Consider the following 13,176-nt stretch of genomic DNA (forward strand, 5'->3'; position numbering starts at 1 on the left):
GATTTGTTTCTTTAGCATTTTCCATGTGTCAGAGCCGAGATGCCCAGTAGATTTTCTTTACTGGGACATACAGACACAAAGTGTTCTGATGTATTGTGACAGGCCAGGAGGGAACCATTATAGCCATCTGTCACACAGTACCTTAATAAACAGGAAGCTGTCATCTAACATCCTGTTGACTTCCTCCCATGCCACTTCCTTTTGATATCAGCTCTGCCCTGTGATGGATGACTCCATTTTGGTATATATCGTTTGGTAACATCAAACAAAATATGGATGAAACACACATGGCCTTTTTTTCTGAGGACTTTAACAATTACTGTATGCAGAATTCATAGTAGCTCAATGTCAATGTTTTCCTGAGTGTCTGAAATGTTGAGATGTACACAGCATTCGTGGATGTTATATGTCTAACTACACGGTTGAGTTGACAAACAACGCCTGGTCAGGGATGTCCTTGTGGTGGTCTTCTGTTTGAATGAGCATGGTGCCAGAGGAGGTCACCCAGAATAATAATACCACAACCCTACAGAGACAAATGCTCAGTAACACCAAGTGGAAAACAACAGACACTCCAAAGGACAGATGGGATCTGGGATCTACAGAAGGGGCCGAATTTCTCGCAAGGCTTCCTCATTATTACGTCAATCAGATTAATGGGGTAATGCTGAGGACATTTTTAAGGCAGTTTTCTCACTTTTTGGTTCAAGTGAGCCACCAGTAAAGGTACCTCCACTCACTACTTATGGGCGTATCTGTTCAGCCGCACAGGGGCGCTAGAGAGTCAATAAGACGTGACAGACTGCTGGAGGTCTGGACAAACAATGTGACATGCAATGTTTTTCCATGTCTACAGGATAACACTGACATGCACAATTTATTGAATGCATCAGTAATGGAATGAGTGGCACACAGCCTTGGGAGACACAAACCAATTATTTGTGCGGAAATGAACAAATTTAAAAATGTCTGCCAGTGGAAAGAAATAGGCAAAAGCAATTATGCACAAAACATAGATCAAAGACACTGCCAATGTTTCATTACATTCACAATTGTTGAGGCCAAATATGGATACCAATGTTTGGCACGAATAATAGGTTTCTTATAATTACATATTGTTTACCAAAACCTGGGTTATGTGACCTGATATTAGGGGAGACCGGGGTTGGTTGCAACACAATATTTGTCAATTTCTCAGAGATTGTTTGAGCTACTTCATTCAAAATGTGATAGGAACAACTTCCATCTGTCTGCTACAAATTGGTGTTGGTATTATCACTAAATCCAACAGACAAGGTGTGACTTTGTCTCAAATGCAAGGAGAGTTAAATTGTAACAGGGCTTGGGGTGAAATGTAACACTTTGAAAAAATGCTTGAATCATGACATGCAACAAGATATTGAAAGCCTTTATTGGGAACATGAGAACAACATTGCCATTTTAAACATTTTGTGTGGCAGAAATAATCATTTGAGCTGTTCAAACTTTAGCATTGCTAACTTACACCAAGTACTGTATATCTACACAAACTGGTTATATACCTGAAATAAGTTTGGTGAATCTAACTACAATGCAGGTGATGCCATCACACACAAAAAATACTTTGTTACTTCAAAATGTTATTTTTGTCAATCAAATTTGCAGAGTTTATCACAGGGTATTGCTTCGTCACATGAGGGTTGCGGACTAAACTGAGCATGTGCAGTGAGTCACATGATTTTAGCTTGTTACTGACTGGAGATTTTGAGAGTGTTACAACTATCCCGTGTCACAGTCATCCCCGGTCTCACCTACCTCTTATTCATCCCAGCTAGGAGGCCAACTCTGATTAGGGGTGTGGATGTGAACAGCTAGACAGAGAAACACCTGGTTAAACCCTGAGAGGGTAAAAGCGTACTAAGCAGGGAGACCCTGCCTATGTAATCTAGGTGATATATCACTCAAACAAACAAGACGAAACATCAAACATTGTGGCACGACAACACAGCAGTTCAGTAGCTTGTTTACCTGCAGTCTATCACTGACAAATGGTGGATAATGTGTCACACTACGACTTTGGTGTTATTATTTTTGCTGAATAGAATAACAGAATATATAGCTCTCGCTATCAAAGTACTACACAGTAATTTAATTTACTTTATACCCATGTAATTGTGGCCCTGTCTCTTAAACAGAAAAACACATACAGTACCAGTCAACAGTTTGGACACCTACTCATTCAAGTGTTTTTCTTTATTTTTACTATTTTCTACATTTTAGAATATTAGTGAAGACATCAAAACTATGAAATAACACATATTATGGAATCATGTCAGAACAAAAAAAGTTTTAAACAAATCAAAATATATTTTATATTTGAGATTCTTTAAAGTAGCCACCCTTTGCCTTGATGACAGCTTTGCACACTCTTGGCATTCTCTCAACCAGCTTCATGAGGTAGTCACCTGGAATGCATTTCAATTAACAGGTGTGCTTGTGCTGTGACAAGGTAAGGATGGTATACAGAAGATAGCCCTATTTGGTAAAAGACCAAGTCGATATTATGGCAACAGCTCAAATAAGCAAAGAGAATTGACAGTCCATCATTACTTTAAAACATGGTCAGTCAATACGGGAAAAAATTACTTTTAATGTTTCTTCATGTGCAGTCGCAAAACTATCAAGCCCTTTCATGAAACTGGCTTTCATGAGGACCGCCACAGGAAAGGAAGACCAAAGTTCATTAGAGTGACCAGCATCAGAAATAAGTTTAAGTAACAGACACATCACAACATCAACTGTTTAGAGGAGACTGCGTGAATCAGGTCTTCATGGTCGAAATGCTGCAAAGAAACCACTACTAAAGGACACCAATAAGAAGAAGAGACTTTATTGGGCCAAGAAACACGCGCAATGAACATTAGACCAGTGAAAATATGTCCTTTGGCCTGATGAGTCCAAATTTGAGATTTTTGATTCCAACCGACGTGTCTTTGTGAGATGCAGAGAAGGTGAACTGATGATCTCTGCATGTGTGGTTCCCACCATGAAGCATGGAGGAGGAGGTGTGATGGTGCTTTGCTGGTGACACTGTCAGTGATTTATTGAGAATTCAAGGCACACGTAACCAGCATGACTACCACAGCATTCTGTAATGATATACCATCCCATCTGGTTTGCACTTTTTGGGACTATAATTTGTTTTTCAACATAACAATGACTCAGCACACCTCCAGCCTATGTAAGGGCTATTTGACAAAGAAGGAGAGTGATGGAATGCTACATCAGATGACCTGTTCTCCACAATCACCCAACTTTAACCCAATTGAGATGGTTTGGGATGAGTTGGACCGCAGAGTGAAGAAAAAGCAGCCAACAAGTGCTCAGCATATGTGGGAACTCCTTCAAGACTGTTGGAAAAGCATTCCAGGTGAAGCTGGTTGAGAGAATGCCAAGATTGTGCAAAGTTTTCATCAAGGCAAAGGGTGGCTACTTTGAAGAATCTCAAATATAAAATATATTTTGATTTGTTTAAATGTTTTTTGGTTATTAAATGATTCCATAATATATGTTATTTCATAATTTAGATGTCTTCACTAGTATTATACAATGTAGAAAATAGTACAAATAAAATAAAACCTTTGAATGAGTAGGCGTGTCCAAACTTTTGACTGCTACTGCATTCTTGAGTCAAAAGTTATAGTTAATACCGTGATTTAATATGACTAAAAATATTCATGTTGACTTGAGAGTATATAATGTGGTGTTTTAGTTAAGTGAGCAGTGAGTCTGTGTCTGTCTGAGAGCACCATGATCTTGTTGTCCCTGGTCAAAGGGCTCCTCTCTCTGCAGGTAGGGAGGCAGAGAGAGAGATAGGGCTGGTTAAAGTTTAACCCTGCAGGCTCATAAAGCAGCTGGGGGACAGTGAACCTTTGGAGTTTGATATGATGTGATGACAGAATCACCCCAGTGACACGTTGCTAAATTCCCCAGAATGAAGGACTGAGTCTTCCGGGTGTTGATCTCTGGAATTGCTCAGGTAAGCTTAGCTCCCTAACTCTTCCTGGTTGTGTGTCTGCTACTTTGGAGTCTTGTAAAAAAAAAAAGAAAAGGCTCCCCTTGAAGAGGGGAGCTTAGCACTGAGGATATTTTTCATGTGACAGATCTAACTGATCAACTGTGGTCAAATGTTGTGTTGGGTGACTCGTATGGTTCTGAGGACACAGCCGAGGTAAGAAAGCAGGAGGCAGGCATGGTTAGATGGTTTCATGTAGATGTTTGGAAACAACTTTGATTCAACCTGTGGGGTGTCATTTTCTGTTCATCTTGTTGATGTTGAAGGTGTCACATGTGTGACATGACTGGCGGGGAAAAGCCACGTTTGAAATAGTCATTTTAATTCAGTCGTTTATACTTTTGTAGCCGGTCTATCATTTTTATTTGTCAATTGATTCTAGGACAGTAAGGGCATAGTATTCACAGTAGGGCACTTACAGTTTCAGATAAGACAAACGGATTAACAGTAGCTCTTTCAACTGAAATGTAATCCTATTAAATACACCTACCACTTCCTACCACATACCACGTAAGGTATGGTAGGCTAGATTACAATGAACATATGGGACCTTAGTCATAGCTCCATTTTAAATTCGACGTCCAGTAGAAACAACACATAATAACCCAGTAAACATTAAAGGAGACTTATCTCAAAAGAAAAGATAATTGATAAAACGTGTGACTAATGACTCCAAAAGGGAAATGAGTCTGAACTATTTGATATCATTTGTATTATAAATCTTATTGGACTCATTTCTCCAGCAGCAACAGCGGCCAACCCAGTGGCCTTCAGCCCTGTGTGTATTTAGTCTCAGTCAACAAAGCTACTAAAAGCAGGTACTGATCACTGCCAGATAAGCCTCCATCTAGTTATCTTGTTTACGCAAACGGTAACCAGGCTATCGTGAAGAGAGCCCCAGACAGAGTGAGAATAAGAGAGAGAGAGAGATTGTAATGGAGTTCTGTGGTATTATGTCCACTCAGGGCCTACCCTCATAACAACGCCTTCTCTCCAAGCCACCCAGAACAGAAATAGAACCTAAAGACCGTTTTCCTCCCCAGGTGTTTACCTAGGCTTAAAGTGGCACCGCGTAACCCAATACCTCATATTTGACAGTAGAGATTCATTGAAGGTGTTTCTTGGTCAGGGAATAGAAGAGTGATGTTGCCATGGCTGGCTGCCTACGCTAATGTTGTGCTAGTGAATGATTAGGCAATAACTCATCTCTCTAGACACCGGCCTGGAGAGTATCATAATGGCAGCTAATACTGAATTCACAGATTCAAATAAATGACCTGGGTCCCAGTATTGTTACTGATGACCGTGTGAACAAACAATCTGAAATCTGAAATGAGAGAGTGAAACCATATCACCTCTGGCTTGACTGACGGTGCTCGACTCGAGAGCAGGTCTACTCCAGTATTTCATATTTTGCCTGGTGTCTTGACATTTACAACAAAGCCTTCCAGACAGCCGTTGAGGAGAGTGATGAGGAGTGAACTGTGAAAACAAAGACATCTGTGGGCTTGTGTGTGTTGGCAGAATTCACTTTCTTAAAGGAGAGATTGGCTTGACTGTATTTGGAAACATTTCAAGGTGAAAAAGACAGTGTGTGCATGATATCATAATTTCCGTCACGATTGGCACTTGAGAACGTTTGAAGATCGTTTGAGTGGCCGTCACCCCTCACGTACCCTTTGACCCCTTCTGAGTGGAGCCTTGTCGTCACTAGCAGGCCTCTCTTTGATCCATACGTGTAGAAAGAAACAGAGACAATCAGGATGGAAATGATTGCAACACTCAGAGTTGCCTGTTTACTGTATCTTCCTGATGAGTTAATCAACCTCTTACCAACAAAAGGGGATTATCTTGAAGTAGCCTATAGTGTGCTAGTGTTGGGCGTCTTGTGTCTTGTGATTGGCCATTGAAAATCAAAAGGCTTGATTAAGGGACCCTTATTCAAAGCTGTTGCATAAATACTTCACGTATGTCTTATGTGACAGTACATAAGTGTGAGAGAGTGGGGTGGAATAGATTGAGACAAAAGGGGCCTCAGTGGGGGTCTGCTGTTCCTGTGGTTGGCTGAGTTTCGTTAATAATTACATAGCTGTCCTTGACAGGGAACTGAATGAAATAGGCTTCTCTCTACATGTCGTCATGACATGGAGCAATGGCATTAGTGCACAACAGCTGAGTACATGTTGGAGGTGCTATTCAGCCAAAATCATACTTGATCATTCTGTAAAGGCAATCATTCTGTAAAGGCAATCATTCTGTAAAGGCAATCATTCTGTAAAGGCAATCATTCTGTAAAGGCTAAAGTGTACTTATGAGCAAATGTATCCCACAATACAGAGCACAATTGTTTTGCTATATGTGGAATCCATTACCGAAGGTCTGAACCAGTTCAAGAGTTTATGCCTAAAAAGTGAAAATAGTAACAAAAGAAGGCTCAGGCATGGTAACAGTGTGATTTGGTGACCTACTGAGCTCCAGTTCAGTCGGGTAACTGTATGGGTTGTTCAGCGCTGTCACTGATGTGTTCTGCATTGTGATTTAATTTCAGTGAGCACCCCTAATTTTGCTGATTTATTGCTGACAATCGCTCTCAATGGAATCTAATCAAAAATCCGGGGATGGACTGACGGGCATGCAGAAAGAGGTGCCGCTGCGTGCACTCATTCAGCGCACGGGATACCAGTTATTGCAGGTAGGAACCAGACCCCAATCATTTAGGGCTTTCACCCAGTATATGACCAATGCACAGTGTTGGATACTATCATATGGCCCCCGCACAAAAGTCATCCTTCTTTAGGGAGTTTGTGTGTGATGTGAGGAAGTGGGGCTCTGATCAAATCCGTCGCCTATCCATCAGCTTCAAACCTATTTTCGCTAGGCCTCGGTCATGACAAGTGATAATGGGGCACCACCCTGTGGTGGAAGAGACAAACGACCGGATCCCTTCGGCCGTTATTGCTGCAGTCTGGCCCCTGGCAATTGAATTTGATTGGTGCTTCTACAGCTCATACTTTATTGCTATGTGGATTGTCTGGGCAATTTGTGCACAACTACAAGATCATACCAAATGAAGATATCAGGGAGATTTCTATATGAATGCTCAAATCTCTCATTCGGAATGAAACCTGCATTACAAAAGGGCTTTGAAGTGGTAGGAAATCCTTACAAACCCTGTGCTATTGGTTACTCATTCCAGTTGTGTCCACAGGAGAATGGTCAGAGGAGGTACGGCGGGCCCCCTCCAGGCTGGGAAGGCCCTCCCCCAGAGAGGGGCAGTGAGATCTTTGTAGGGAAGCTACCCAGGGACCTCTTCGAGGATGAGCTGGTCCCCCTGTGTGAGAAAGTAAGAGATGTTTGCCCACTTAAAACAGTTGCCAAAGTGTAACCTGTTGTATGTCCTTGTTTTAAAAATAAATCCCCTTTCTATTCACAGTTTGGGAAGATCTATGAGGTTCGGATGATGATGGACTTCAACGGCAATAATAGGGGATATGCATTTGTTACCTTCACCACCAAAAATGAAGCTAAGACCGCCATGAAACAGCTCAATAACTATGAAATCAGGTAAGCAATCACATGACACAAGGAAATGAAATGGAGAAAAAGCCCTGTGTCGCCTAATGGTCAGCTACCAGAAACATATGCCTGAGTCATGGAAAACTCATTGCAGGACTACGAACACTCTCTTCATCAGCATACAGCAACGATATCGGATTTCATTGTGTACATCGTTGACAAACTAAATCAATCTTCCCATTCAATTCAATCTGTTTACTCTCCAGGAACGGAAGACTCCTAGGAGTGTGTGCCAGTGTGGATAACTGTCGTTTGTTTGTGGGGGGCATCCCCAAATCCAAGAAGAGAGAGGAGATCCTGATGGAGATGAAGAAAGTGACAGATGGGGTGTTGGAGGTGATTGTTTACCCCAGTGCTGCAGACAAGACCAAGAACAGGGGCTTCGCCTTTGTGGAGTACGACAGTCACCGCGCTGCAGCCATGGCCAGAAGGAAACTATTACCAGGTACTGGACCCTTATTTCATACAATTAACAGTCATAGTACTGAGAATCAGTCAGTCAGTCAGTCTAAAAACAGCATCATTGTCACATAATCCTATGGAAGGATATAGTGTATCATATTGGATCATGATAACTTTGAGACTTTTGACTGTGAAAACCAATTTGCGTCTTATGACTCTGGGTGGGCTGATTGGCTGAAACGTTGAACTTCCTGATCTTCTTCCCCAGGGAGGATCCAGCTGTGGGGACACGCCATCGCCGTGGACTGGGCGGAGCCTGAAGTGGAAGTGGACGAGGACACCATGGCAACGGTGAAGATTCTCTATGTGAGGAACTTGATGCTGGCTACTACAGAAGAGACCATCGAGAAGGAGTTCAACAGTATCAAACCAGGCAGGTTCAGTTACAGTACAGCCGGAGAGTGTGTCACGTTTGGGTTCAACAACGAGTTTCTGTATAGGAGTGTGTTGTAATGGGGTTGATAAGCAGATGCATGTTAACGATCCACAGGTGCTGTAGAGAGAGTGAAGAAAATCAGAGACTACGCCTTTGTCCATTTCACCCAGAGAGAGGACGCGATAAGCGCCATGGATGCAGTGAACGGAAAGGTATAATCTCTCACACTTTCTCGCTCGCGGGCCTCTCTCTCGCACTGGTCCATCCCAGGACATGTAATGTTATGACGACACGTGCTTTTATCTAAAGTGACTCCCAGTTAACCATAAGCGCAATATCAATACATGCAACACATGTGGGAATCAAATTCACAAACACAGAACCAAGCAGTATCACACAACAATGCACGATCCAGCCACACAACTGTCCTCTACACTGAACAGTTCCTAAATGTCAACTCCTCCCCTAGCTGGTGGATGGCTCTCCTGTGGAGGTGACCCTGGCCAAGCCGGTGGATAAGGACAACTACGTGCGCTACACCCGGGGTACAGGTGGCCGCGGTGGGGCCCTGCTCCAGGGGGAGTACACCTACACACTGGGCCAGGTGTATGATCCCTCAGCAGCCTACCTTGGTGCCCCAGTGTTCTACGCCCCACAGGCATATGCTGCTATTCCTAATCAGTTCCGCTTCCCCAGTGCCAAGGGGCATGTGGGTGGCCGTGGCCTGGTGCGCACACCCTCGGTTAGAGGTGGGTACCCTCTCTCTGCTTCCTCTCCACAAACAATCAGTGAGACACAATTGAATTATCAATCTTTGTCTTTGACTACCTGACTTGATCAATGGTATCTGCTATAATCACTTGAGAGATCCAAATCCAACCAGCCTCGATGGGTAGATTCCAACATCAGCACTTCACTGAAAGATTCAACTGAAATGACTTTGGTCTAAATTGCAATGAATGGTTTTAATCAACAGCATGTTCTAAAATAGTTCATTCAAATGAGGCTGGAGCCAAATACACATTTTGCAATGATACAGTGTATTTTCTTTCATTTATGTCTATGTTTGATCTCCTAACAGAGATAAGTTACCCATTTTCATGCATTTAGCACTTTGCTGTACTGCTTTATTTATAGTAGTAAGAGATTTGGGATGTCTGACTGTCATTCAAAATGTGCTCTCCATGGCTGCATATTACAGTCTAGTATAACAAGTGCGATCATTCAATTAAGTTGGATTTGGGGGGAATTGAACATGTTGAAAATGGAATCATTGAAATGAATGACGACCAACCAAAAATCAAAATCGAAATAACGCCACAGCTTTAAGTGGTGAAAATGAGAATCGCTGTACTGTGCCGGCCTGGATGACACCATAATCAGTGTTTACATCGTCTTGATGGCCCCCAGGTGATTTCTGGTGATTTTGATTGGATTTAATGCCTTCTTGCATTCCTAGAAATTTACATGAATGTACCTGTAGGGGCAGCGGGGGTGCGCGGAATGGGTGGTCGCGGATACCTTGCCTACGCAGGTGTAGGCCGAGGCTGTGCCACCTACCAACTAAAGACAGACAAGCACCCCGACGACAAGCTCTTTGACCTGCTGCCGGGCATGGAGCTCACGCCCATGAACCCTGTGTCTATGAAGCCTCCCGGTATCAAACATGCGCCACAGGTACACACCTCCCGGACGAGGCAATGCATGAGAACTGCATGATGAGGAACAACAACAAACACACACACGCACCCACACACTTACTTATTATCCCTAAATAAGGTATTCAGAATTCTGCTCCCTCAATAATTGAATGTTGCAGAAAAACAATGTCATATCATTGATTGATCTATGGATATGTGTTGATTCGTATACCATCTTCCAGATCTTGGAGGATGTGTGTCAGAAGAACAACTGGGGGCAGCCAGTTTATCAGCTTCACTCTGCCATTGGACTTGATCAAAGGCAACTGTTCCTCTACAAAGTCACCATTCCGGCTCTGGCCACCCAATACCCTAATGTGTAAGAAACACAGCCATACTTTGGAGTCTACTGTACACATCAGTTATGTTTTCAGTAGTGGCTTCCTATATCGAAGGACCCCTTTGGATAACATAACCTTATAAAGAAGTTCACTTTTAAATTATTTTTTTTTTTTACCAAATCTGTGTTTTGGATGTAAATTGCATGTTACAGAAGTGCCCAAACACTTTCTTTGCGATACCACTTGGTTTTGAGAAGTAATCCAACAGCAATAAAACTCTTCATGCTCGTTAAGAAGTTGCAAGGCACAGATAAAACATGAGCAAAGACTCCAAAAACACCCAAACATTGTCATTTTAGAAACGGCAACGCTCTCAGTATAGCGATGCAGGTCTTTAGATGTAGTACACATGAAATTGTGTCATTCCCAACTTTATCCGCAGCGTTATATTCCATGTCAGGCATGTGGCGCATGCGACTCGAGCGATACTTCTTCCGTGTAGCTCGCGCATGAGCACACAGAAAGGTAGGCTCTAGCTCCTGGGAGGGCAACTCCAGTCCTCCAGGGCCTGATTGGTGTCACACTTTTTCTCGATCCCTAGCAAACACAGCTGATTAATCAGATTGCATTCTAAACTGAAGATCATGATTAGGTGATTATTGGAGTCAGGTGTGTTAGCTGGAACTGGGGTAAAACTGAGACACCATATCAGGCCCTCGAAGGACTGGAATTGCCCACCCCTGCTATAGCTCGAGTCACACAACATGTAATATAACGTTGTGGATAAAGATTGTAATGACACATCCGCTGAATAAGCATGAGGAAGTCTATCGCTAGTGGGGGTCAATTTCTAAAGCCAAGTGAAATCGCAAAAAGAGCAAGTGTCTGGGCTCTTCTATTACATACCATTTACATACATACATACAACATCAACTTCTTTAACCTTCTCTCCCTCCTTTCCTCCAGGCATCCGTTCACCCCAGCCAAGCTGTGTACTGCTGTGGATGAGGCCAAGGTTCATGCTGCGGAGCATGCCCTGCAGACCCTGGGGCTGCAGACAGAGGGCGCTGAGGCCTCATCTGCAGCAGTAGCTGCATTCCCAGGTATGTTGTAATTTACTTTTTTTTTAACCTTTATTTAACAAGCCAAGTCAGTTAAGAACAAATTCTTGTTTACAATGACGGCCTAGGAACAGTGGGATAAGTGCCATCCTGGAACCTCATTAATGGCATATTCTGGCAAGTGCTAGTTTGTGATAGGTTCTAGAAAAAAAAACGTATCAGACAGACACAATAACAGTAAGATATGAGGTTAAACCATTTAAATGTATGTCATTTCTCCTGATCTGCAGGTTACACAATAGGGAACACCTCAGCCTCAGTAGCTGCCTCCCAGCTCAAACAGGCTGTCACCCTGGGCCAGGACCTGACAGCATACACTACCTACGAGGGCTATCCGGCCTTCGCCGTGGCAACCCGTGGAGACGGTTATGGGGTGTTCTAAATTCTTAGTATATACATTCTCAGTCTGTGTAAAACTTATGTAGTATCCATTATGTCAATTTCATTTGATTGTGTTGATCTATTTAGTGGTAGAGGACCAGAATTAGATGTTGTAGAGTTAGCAAATTGTCAGAAGTAGATTGTTTATGATGCATTTTATAATTATTTTGACAGCCAATTATTTTTTCCCAAATCCTCTTTTATATGACACAGTTGCTGGTTCATAGTGACGGACTAGTGACTTCCTTTGACCCAATAGAGTTTGTAGGGTCCCTTTCAAGTTTGTTCAATTGTCCCTAAAAGTGTTTATAGTTCCTCATAAATCATTGATAGAAGTAGAGTTTGCAAATGTCAGGGATACCATTTCTGCCATAGTTTCAATGGTGACCTTTTACTTTCTACCTAAATCTCCTGCAGGTGCCTTTTGATGTTGTTGCACAGTTGTACATTGTTAGACTGAAAACACTGGTGTAGTTCAGCCACTTTTGATGGTGAGATGTGTGTCTCAGTATTTACAAATGCATACACAGAATGTGTTTCCCTCTCTTTTCCGGCGTTATAGTGTGCAGAAAGCGAAAACCATCCACAAGCTGTGAAGCTGAACTGCCTATTTTAATATTTTGAAGGTTTTGTTGTCTATGGAAGTCTGTGCAAACGTGTCTGTTTCATCCATGGGATATTTATTGTCAAAATGTCTGATTTTTACATTGGAGTGTTAGCTATGGACGATCCTCTTGAACAGAGATCGACGTCATTCTGTTTTGCTTATTTCCCTTATTACCTTACACCCGACCTAGGCTTGTGAACATGGACGTTGGAAGTGTTAACACACTTATCAGGGCACGAAACGACACTGATAAATATGATAATGCCTACGCAGTGACAGTATTAAAGTGTGTATAGCACTTAGAACGTATTTTTATACCAGAAATCCAACACTATTTGTATAGTTATATTGTTTTTGGATATTTCAAAATTCTCTGTGCCTCAATAATTGATCTGAAATCCCATAAAAGCAAATGATAAAGGGTTGAAATAAATGCAAATCTGAAATTTTAAGGAGAAATGGGTACATTTTTGGCGACGCTACATGTGGTACTGCTTTGGGTAATTAGAAAGTGTCATGAACTGCGATTGCCCATGTATAATAAATAAACCAACTGCATTTTGAGAACTGCTTTCTTCACTTTACTACAACCTTTTCTCTCTACATATGACTAAGAAA

The 13,176-nt window shown here is 42.3% G+C and overlaps 1 protein-coding gene across 6 annotated transcripts; it reads left to right on the forward strand.

The window, feature by feature from the left end:
* Nucleotides 1-3,761: 3,761 nt before the first annotated feature.
* On the forward strand, nt 3,762-13,122 carry LOC110498979 (APOBEC1 complementation factor). Of its 6 annotated transcripts, none has more exons than XM_021575742.3 (12): nt 3,762-4,018; nt 6,603-6,746; nt 7,263-7,397; nt 7,488-7,618; nt 7,837-8,075; nt 8,301-8,465; nt 8,583-8,680; nt 8,938-9,217; nt 9,928-10,145; nt 10,351-10,487; nt 11,416-11,552; nt 11,801-13,122. In XM_021575742.3, the coding sequence occupies exons 2-12, from the start codon at nt 6,648-6,650 to the stop codon at nt 11,950-11,952; spliced, it is 1,791 nt and encodes a 596-aa protein (XP_021431417.3). In that variant the 5' UTR covers nt 3,762-4,018; nt 6,603-6,647; the 3' UTR covers nt 11,953-13,122. The 6 variants fall into 6 exon arrangements, with proteins under 6 accessions (XP_021431417.3, XP_021431419.3, XP_090068522.1 ...); XM_021575744.3 differs by having other exon boundaries at nt 9,952-10,145; XM_090212395.1 differs by having other exon boundaries at nt 4,000-4,210; nt 9,952-10,145.
* The last annotated feature ends 54 nt before the right edge of the window (nt 13,123-13,176 follow it).

The sequence above is a fragment of the Oncorhynchus mykiss genome, chromosome 20 (genome assembly GCF_057628025.1).
Source record: "Oncorhynchus mykiss isolate SJ-2025 chromosome 20, ASM5762802v1, whole genome shotgun sequence".
Taxonomy (NCBI): Eukaryota; Metazoa; Chordata; class Actinopteri; order Salmoniformes; family Salmonidae; genus Oncorhynchus; species Oncorhynchus mykiss.